Source organism: Apodemus sylvaticus, chromosome 18 (genome assembly GCF_947179515.1).
Source record: "Apodemus sylvaticus chromosome 18, mApoSyl1.1, whole genome shotgun sequence".
Lineage (NCBI taxonomy): Eukaryota > Metazoa > Chordata > Mammalia > Rodentia > Muridae > Apodemus > Apodemus sylvaticus.
Window position 1 is genome coordinate 45,098,399 of NC_067489.1, and position 9,781 is coordinate 45,108,179.

The 9,781-nt window shown below is 44.5% G+C and overlaps 1 protein-coding gene across 2 annotated transcripts; it reads right to left on the reverse strand.

Moving 5' to 3' along the window:
- Nucleotides 1-3,247: 3,247 nt before the first annotated feature.
- Nucleotides 3,248-7,072, reverse strand: Cdkn2aip (CDKN2A interacting protein). Of its 2 annotated transcripts, none has more exons than XM_052162682.1 (3): nt 6,546-7,067; nt 5,949-6,079; nt 3,248-5,349 (listed from the first exon to the last, which is right to left on the reverse strand). In XM_052162682.1, exons 1-3 carry the CDS (start codon nt 6,794-6,796, stop codon nt 4,016-4,018), a joined length of 1,716 nt encoding a protein of 571 aa, XP_052018642.1. In that variant the 5' UTR covers nt 6,797-7,067; the 3' UTR covers nt 3,248-4,015. The 2 variants fall into 2 exon arrangements, with proteins under 2 accessions (XP_052018642.1, XP_052018643.1); XM_052162683.1 differs by having other exon boundaries at nt 5,257-5,349; nt 5,980-6,079; nt 6,546-7,072.
- Nucleotides 7,073-9,781: the final 2,709 nt, after the last annotated feature.

Sequence of the window (9,781 nt, forward strand, 5' to 3'; positions counted from 1 at the left end):
GATGACAGGTGACATTTTAGCATTAGATGTAAAGGCCCCCATGTAGAAAGTCAGCTAAGACTGTTAACATCTTGTCCACTTACCAGTTTTAACCAGCAAGCATGGCACAAAGGGTACCACACAGGCAGCCTGGGTAGCAAAGTACTGATGTGAGAACAGCTCAAAATCCAGCAGACAGGAATCCCAGGAGCAGGTGAAGCTCTGCTGTAGGGGAAGTTTTTGACCAGATGTTTTGGGAGTATAACTGGGGGACTTGGGAAAGCATCTGAGATGGGATCAAAAGTCGGAGTCAGTGGACGGCTTTAACAGTTCTCCTTCCAAGTTATCCAAGTGTGGGATATGGCAATAACCGGTGGAAGTCTCGACAGCCATTTCTTTTTTTTTTAATCTCCTTTGGCTCGCCCAACACACCTTTTTGTGGCTAAGGTTAACTCAGGAGAGCTATCCTGAAGCAGTGAGAACTTTGAACTATCCCTATATTAACCTGATGCAACAGGTTCAAACTGTGGTGAGTACAAAGTCAAAGAAAGCAGGCCTGCTGGGCGTGGTGGCACCCATCTCTAGACCATGGGGCATGCATTTAAAGGACTAAGAGGGAAGACGGGACTGATTGCTGCTGTGCACACTCAACTTGCATTTTAAGTTTTAACTAAAAACAAACAAACAAACAAACGAAAAAACGCTTCAAAGTACATGAATATAAAAGATTGAACCAGGCATAGAGAAACACATGTACACATGCACACACCAAGCATTCAGGAGCCTGAGCCAGGAGGGACAGCTGAGCTTGAGGCCAGCAGAGGTTACACAGGACCAGACCAGGCAGAGCTGACCCTGGCTTAAGGAAATCAACAGTAGTTAGCCCCTAAAGGTGCCTGCCTCTTAGCAGCTAACACCCTAACACCACTCTGACCTACCCAGCTCAGCCATATTGTCTCAAATGAAATGACAACGTGCAGATAGGCTTTCTGGATACTTTTAACTTTAAGTAAAGACCAGATTAACTCACAAATTACTTATCACTTTTTTTTTTTTTTTTAAAGAAATGGAAGTTACAACAATTTCTTAATCCTCAGTCTGGAGTGAAACATACTACCATCTTAACTCTTTAACCTTTTCAGGATCTTTGGAATGTAACAGTAGCAAAATTAGTATAAAGTAGCAGTAGGGATAATGTTATGATAGAGTCATCACATGCAGCTGTATTAAAGGTTGTAGCACTAGGAAGGTGGAGAACCACTGGCCTAAGATGCAGTAAGGCTACCTTTCCTATTGCCCTGATACAAGAAACTAGACTTCACAACCCCACAAAACGCCTAAGAGTGTTGTGTATGTAACTGTTATGCCTACACAAAGTGCAAATTAGCATTCCGACAATTATTTGTGCCCTTGGCTGTTTGTTCAGTTGTACTTGGAAAGCTACAAATTTACAATTTTACTCAGTACCAAGTATATTTAACATCTATGAAACTAGAATCACAATTGATAGATGAGTTTAGCCATGGAGCAATCACAGCTTTCCCATTTACCAGGCTTTTACAGCTGTACTGTCTACTATGCCTCGGAAGTCTTGAAAATCCCCAAGAACAGATTCCGAAGTTACTGTTCTTTCACTACACTGTACTAACAAAGAATTATAAAATATTTACTTGTTCTAAATCAGAGATCTTGAATGTTCTTTTTTGCAGGTTTGTTTACATGTTAAGGTGCATATAGAAGTCAAAATTATTGGCCAGTCTTTCGGTTGCTCTCCACCTTACAGACTGAGGCAGGGTCTTTTGGAGGAACCTGTGGCTCCCTAGGGTTCCACCTGTTTTCCCAGTGCTGCAATTACACATGGGCCATCATTGCTGCCCAGTGTTTATATGGAAGCAACAAATACTCAACGAGCCAACTTCTAGCCATAGGGATTTTTAAACTTTTGTTAAGAGCATGTTGTATAAGTAAACAATATAACCATAGGAGTACTCAGATAGCTATAACCCCAGCATTGAGGAAGCAAAGAGGAATATTCCAAGTTCAAGACCAGCCAGGAATTATAGTACTATATATAACATACCCTCTCTTTCAAAAACCAAGAAAATATATGATCAGTTTTCATTTGTTTTGTTTTATGGAGGTACTGGAAATTCAACTTAGGGCCCTGGATGATAAGTAAGCAACCATTCTATCACCCACCTTTGTCTTGGTGAAGGGGGTTTCTTAGCAGGGTTTCTCAGAGATCTGCTTGTCTGCCTTCTGAGGGCTGGGATTAAAAGCATGCACCCCACCCCCCTCCACAAGACTCACATCCCAGAGCCCATTTACTTCTTATTTTCAGACAGTCTCAAACTGCTCTCTCAGCTCTTCTTGACAGCCTGTCAAGTAGTTGAAATTATGAGAGCACACACTCTTCCACATCAAAAGATTACTATTATTTAAAAAATTTTCAATAGCTTTAATAAATTTGCTTAAAACAAACCACTTTAGGAAATTACCAAATCATCTAATAAGATGTATTTCAGAACTGTATTTATTCTAGTTTTTGGCTCACTTTTCTGGTATGCATTAGTTTACAAAATACACAACAGAAGGAACTTGAAGGTGTTTTTTACAACTCACTTGTTATTGCTTTCCACAATATATAAAGGCAGCCCATTTACAGAATATAGATTTTGCTCTGGTATTCAATGAGCCATTCTCAAAAAGCAAATAATTTAAAAAGGTTACCTGGCAAATTACAAACATCCCTGATTAGTTCAGTTCAAGCTCAGGAAACTAAGCATCTTCATTATTCCTAAACTATAAACCAACTTTCACACATTTAAATGGTGCTTATGCTCAACCTTCCAGTATCAATAGAACTAGTGAATGTGGGAGGTCTTTTTCTGTATACTTTGTCATTACTGTGCAGGGTGTAGCTCCTAAACAGCCGGAAGTCATACCTTAGACCAGACCTTAAAAATAAAGCACATCAGATTAACAGAATCACCTAAGGCAGAAATAAGAGTCTACTTCATTACGAGCAGATGCAGTGCACGTGAATACAGTCACTAAACAACTGGCCCCGGCTCTCTAGTCTTCTCCACAGTCTTCTGAAATCTGCAAATACAAAACCACCTGGTTCTAGATAGAAACTTTAACTTCCCTAAAATATGTGTTTTATACTATGAAAACGACTTGGTTGTACCTTGAATAGCAATGAGGAGCCCACTTACTAGATTTAGTTACGACTTCAGGGTAGGGGAAAAAAACCACAACTCCTTGAAAAGGTAAAATAGTTTAAAGCATTTAATATCTAAACAAATCAGTCTGTTCATAGTAGTCACAAAATATGCTTAATATAGAAACCAACATTATGTTTTAAGAAAGTGTAAATTGCATTTTACCTCAAAACATAAATTAACCTGCTTAAGAATCCACAGCGGTCAAAATCATGGTAAATTTTAAACAACTTCAGAATAAAATAACAATAAGTACTTTATACTGCTTTATATCTACAAAAAAAAAGAGAAGAAAAAGAAAAAAAGTTTACAGCTTCTCATGAAAATAGTTTGAGGCAACTACTCTTATTAAGAGATGTTAATATTCTGAGCAACACTCTTAAAACCTTAAGTTGTATATTTTCACACATTCAAATACTGTGGTCCCCTTTCTTTTATGTGATTTAATCAAGTTAGAAAAAAAAAAAAGCATGGTAGACAATTAATACATTTCTACCAAACTGGTAGTAGTACAAAAATTTTAAGATTCTACAGAACTACACATCGTACCTAATATATCATTAAAAATAGAAGACAGTATTTTCTTCGGCAAATAAAACAGCACACTGGTATGCTGTCAATGTATACCCTTTAATATGCACTGTCATTCATAAATTATTTACAGCTCTACTTTCGTGAAGAGAACTAGAATTTAAATTTTCTGCAAAACTGGAAAAAAGCAATATAAAATCTGTGAAAGCCAGTGTTTTATATAAAAGCCAGTTTTTCTCTTCAAACACCAGATACTGGATGCCGTGATAACTTGGGAGAAATTACAGTAATTCTTGAGGATGTTTCAGTGCTGGAGGTAAGTTTACGGGTCTTGATTCTTCATCGAGGAGTACTAGATCTTCTATCTCATTGCCTCTGTATTTCCTTTTACAGATCTTTACCACCACCTTCTTCTTGAGAAATAACTTAAGTGCTTCTCTTGATGCAACTGCTTTTGCATTTTCTTTGCTTTTTCCACAACCAGTGCCCAAATACACTGACTTACACCTCAATTCACAAACAATACTTTCTTGAGAGCTCTTATTTTGAGGCAGATCTGCCAGTTCTTTCAGTGGGACAAAAAACACATCTAGTGTTGCTTTCAGAGCTTCAATAGCTGCATTCAGCAGCTCTCCATGATTCACAGTGGGGCTAAAGCCACCAACTGCTACTAATTTCCACGCCACTGTCTTATACAGTCTATTGAAGAAAGGTTGCTTCTGTTTTATATCTTCATTGGTTAACTTTCGACAAACAAATTTGACAGAACTCTCACTGGACTGTGAGGTACTTTTAGAAGGCAACTGTGAAGTGCTACTCTGAGAACTACTCTTAGAAGCTAGCTGAGACATGCTTCCTAAGGAAGTGCTTTTGGAAGCCACAGATCCACTGCTCTGGGAGCTGCTTTTGGAAGCTAACAGTGATGCAGCTACCTGAGAAGTGCTTTTGGATGTCAGCAGTGACGTATTTGTTGAACTGCTCTTGGGAGTCAGTAAAGAGGTGCCTGATGAGGAACTGTTTTTAGACACTGATGATGAAATGTTTGCCTCTGAACTAGTTTTAGATGTTAACCCACTCGAAGCTGTCTCTGAACTAGACTTACAAGACAATAATGGCAACTCTACTTCTGAGCTTCCAGAGGAACCCAACAAGGGCACCTCAATCTCTGAACTGCTCTGAGAGGCTGAGACTGAAGAACCTTCCAAAGCACTCTTTTTAGGGGATCCACTTTGCTGTCTGGAATCAGTGGCTTGGGCCATATGACTATTCACACTGGATGTCAACAGTGAAGAAACAAACGAAGCTGAACCGTGTTTATCTGGAGCTTCTGGGTCAGAAGCTTTTCCAGACCCTGCTGCTGTTACCTGAGAGGAATTGCTGCTGCTTTGGCTGCAAACAGATCTATCTCCTTCACTTGTGGAACTATTCTGATGGGAGACACTGGAGCTGCTCCGAGCTGAGGTCCCACTACTCTCTGATTTGGTGGATGACCCCTTGGATGATGAACTGCTTTCTTGCTGAGCCGCTTTGGCAGATTTTTTCCCACGATCTCGCTCAACTGAGGAACTGTTTTTTCCTTCTGTGGCTCGTTTTTTGGCTGGCTCTTCTACCCCTTCTAGAAAGAAGAAAAATACAGATATTTTACTAGAGTCCTACAGATATGTCAAACAACAAAACATTCATTTAAAAAGCACAGAGAGCAGGGTGGTAGCACATGCCTTTTATCTCAGCACTCAAGAGGCAGAGGCAGGCATGACCCCTGAGTTTGACACCAGCCTGGACTATAGAACAAGTTCCAGGATAGGCTGGGGTACACAGAGAAACTTTCAAAACAAAAACAAACAAAAGCACAAAAAAGTTTTCAGAACCAGTAGTTTCTTTTAAAGTATAGAACTTCATTAATATGTTAAAACAGTATCAATTAATATGGTTAATTTCTAATATTAAATAAACGGGATCAGACATTGGACTTGAAAATCTAAAACAGTTAAACTATCAAATTCAGCACCTAAAACAGACAGACAGACAGACACACACACACACACACACACACACACACACACACACACACAGTTTAGCTTTAACATTTTAACTGGATCAATACAGCATACACATTCTGAATAGTTAAAAGAAATTAGTAATAACAGTAATTCCTAATTTTATCAAACTTATATTCTAAACTCCTATGTATGTTCACATCTATGATCTGCTAACCATTGCTACTCGATATCCCTCTTTTCTTCACCTTGGCAACCAGTTCATCTCGTGTGGTATGGATTGGAGCATCTGTCACTTTGATGCCTTCAGCCATACTAAGAATTTTATCCATAACTTTTTGAGGGTACCTGAAAAAGAAGCAAAAGCCGCTCTCAAGAAGTGTTTTGTTTCGTTTCCGAAAGTACTGGCGGGCTGAGGAACGCAGGCCAGCGGAGACTTGCATTTCCTGGTCGCGATCAAAGAGTACCGCGCGACAACTTTTGTTCCCTGCGGTCCCACAGACAAATGCCCTAGGGCTCGGGAGGCGGGTCTGTGCCAGGGAACCTGTAAACTCAGGGTCTCCCGGGCCAAGTACGGTCAACAACTCCATCTGCCGGGCGCACACCACCCGGACACCCGCCAACAGTGAGGTCGGGGCTGCCACGGACGCCCCTCTTGCCCTCGGAGGACAGACAGTGACCGACAGTGCCACCGATTCCCGCGCTTCCCCAGCGGCCCTCCCCAGCGACGCCGGTCCCCGCGAGCGCTCCTCGTCCAGCGGCAGGGGGCGCGGACTCGGCCCGGAAGGCTGGCTAGCGTCGCGCCCTCACTCACCGGCACCCTAGGAAGACATGGTTTGCCCAGGCCATGGAGAAGGAGACGAGCTGCTGGAGCTGCCGACTGCGGGTTCCGCTCTCTGCGTCTGCAGTCTCCTCGGCCGCGGGGACCAGATCCCCGGCATTGCGGAGCAGAAACTCCCGGCGGTGGCGCCAGTGTTTGTCCGTCTCGCCCTCGCAGCGAAGCGTCTCCACCCAGGCGGCTACTCGCGGGTTTTGGCTCAGGTACTCGGACACCTCCTGCGCCATGTTGAGACCTACGGGACGAGGAGAGCGAGCACGAGCGCACAGAGCCCAGGGCGAAGCGGCGAGCGGCCCTGTCAGTGCGGCCTGCAGCGGCGGCCCTCCCGAGAACGCCCCTCCAGGAGCCCAAACACCAAACAACAGAACAAGGCGCCGACGAACCGCCCACTTCCGCCTGCCTCGGCTTCGCTCCCTTTTATAACCTCGCCGCCGCCGCCGCGCGCTCGTGCGACCTTCCGGCGCGAGCGCGCTCTCCCAGGATGCTTTGCAGCGCCCAGCCGCCGGGCGACTCAGCGGTTGCGCCCACCTCGGTCGGAGGGCGCGCCCGGCTGGGGGCGGGGCCGAGGCGACTGAGGGGCGGGCGTGCCTCCGGCCCAGAGCGGGCGCGCGGCGCCAGTGCGGCAGCCTCTGCGTTCCGCCGGCGCTTTGTGACGCCGCGCTCTGTTTCCGCCCCGGGGCCCGGGACAGCGGGCGGAGCGCGGGGCCCTGGCGTCGTCGGAGTCGCCGCTCCCTCCGCCTGCGCGTCTCCGCCCTCCGACGCTCGCAGTCGCACGCGGCCAAAGTAAACAAAAGCCGGCTTTCACGCCTGTTCCCCGCTTCAAGGCCGCTGTGTGCGGTGGAACGGAACCCAGTGTTCCGAGGCCCGGAAGGGCTCCGCGCGTTTGGGGACCTGGGGATGCCTTGTGGGATAGGGACAATAAAAGTACCAAGCGCGTGTGTAACAAGGACAAAAACAAGCGACTCCTCTGACAGGCCTTTGCGCTTGCGCCCCTCGATCTGGCTGGGTTTCCGCGGTTTCTTAGGTTCCTGCTTCAACTCAGACAATACCCGCTTCCTCTCCCTTATAAAGTTGTTTAGTCCTCAAACTATAAACAACCCCGTGCCAACTGGTTTTAGCTGTTAACGCCGGTTGGACCAAAGAGGAAATATATCTGATCTGCTTATCTCGTCCGCACCTCCTCTCCCTCAAGAGCAACTGTGCTTTTGTATTTTCTTTATTAATTTATGTGTTCGATGTTCTTGCTTGCATGCATGTCTGAGCTGCATGTGCGTGCCTGATGCCTTTGGAGGCAGGAGGGCAATGGATCTCCTGGAGTTGAAGTGATGCGGGCTTTTGAGCGCCCTGTAAGTGCTGGGAATTGAACCTAGGTCTTCTTGGAGATCTGCCTGTAGTGCTGAGCCAACTCTCCCTGGAATTTTTTTTTTTTTAAGTTGCTGGCGTGTTTATTAACATTTCTAAGTCCGGGTATATTGTCAATGAAATCAAAGCACGAGTGTAATAATATGAGGTCACTTCCAATGATGTAATTCAATTTTCCTTCAATAGATGTTTGCGTTCTGTGAAAATGCTTAAATCAGAATAATCACGCAAACATTAAGCCATTTTGTTACTAAACTTTGACAGCCATGAGCCTGTGCCCCAACCCTGCACGCTTCGGCTTCAATAAGCCAATCAGAAGAGTCACGTTTGAGGTGGGAAGCAGAAAAAGACGTTCAATTCGAGCACTCTGGAGCAGAGGCAGGGCAGAGGCAGGGGGAGCCCTTCTCCCTAGCCGAGAGAGAGAGAGAGAGAGAGAGAGAGAGAGAGAGAGAGAGAGAGAGAGAGAGAGAGAGAGAGAGAGAGGAAGAAGGAGGAGGAGGAGGAGGAGGAGGAAGAAAAGAAGAAGGAGAAGAAGGGAGAAGGGAGAGGGACAGAGAGACCGAAGGGAGAGACAGACAGACAGACATACTCACACCCACCCTACCCCAAGTGAGTCTTTGGAGCTCTGAAGTGAGGTTCAAATAAAAGGCTAAGGCTATGACATTTAAGGTGTGAGTCATCAAACAGTGGCGTGCCCACTATTGTCCAAGCCCGAGTCTCCTGGGGTAAGGTGGCTAAACAGTGGTTAGAAATCGTTCTCAGGAAGACAAAGTCCCCCATTAGAACCTTTTACTTCTAAGACTTTTGGGGAAATTCTCATTTCTCAGAGGTCCATTGTTTCAATGGTCTAATGATAGAGTAGAAGCAAGAGCCTCTCTTGAAATACCTTCAGTCAGCCTACTTGTTGCCCCAACATGGGGCCTTTAATCCCAGCAGATCTGTGAATTTGAGGCCAGCCTGGTTAAATGAACGAAAACAGCCAGGGCTACACAGAGAAAGCCTGTCTCGAAAAACCAAAAACCAACTCTAAACATTTTTTTCTACCAGGCCAATTATAATTTTAGATAACATCAGATAAGCAAAACGTGTTTTTTTTTTAATTCATATACATGCTGGAGCAATAAGAACCAGCTACTTCATGAAAATAATATTGCCTTGCCACATCAGAAGAAACTACAACAGGCCAAAAAAATAATATTTTTTGAAGCTTCAAATTTGCTATCCCATTCCTTTTAAAGTTAAGTCCTGAAATCTAAAGACTATAGAAACATTTGGCAAGGGGTTCAGAAGAAAATATGATTTCATAGCTGATGACATTGGTAAACTGTTGTTTATTTGTGACAGGGTTTCTCTGTGTAACAGAGCCCTGGCTGTCCTGGCCTTGCTGTGGACCAGGCTGGTCTCCAACTCACATAGGTCTGCCTGCTTCTGCTCAGATCAAAGGTATGTACCACCATGTTCATTAGTTAATTTTTAAAACAACATATTTTTTATTCTTGCTGCCCCATGCCCTCCTTCTGACTAACCTGAAGGCCATGACAGAAAATCAGATAGAACATTTCCCATTTCCTTTTCTCTTCCTCCGCCCCCCTCTCTCTCTCTCCAGGGTTTCTCTGTGTAGCCCTAGCTGTCCTGGAATTAACTTTGGAGACTAGGCTAGCCTCAAACTATAGATCAGCCTGTCTCTGCCTCCCTGGAATTAAAGGCCTGTGTCATCATGCCCAACTATAACTAACCTTTCAACAACAGCAAGGTTTTTTCTCTTTGAAGGCATAGTCTTGCTGTCTCTTTGATGGCCTGTAACTGGTGATCCTTCTCAGAGAACGGTCCTGGGCCTCCTCACTTGGATT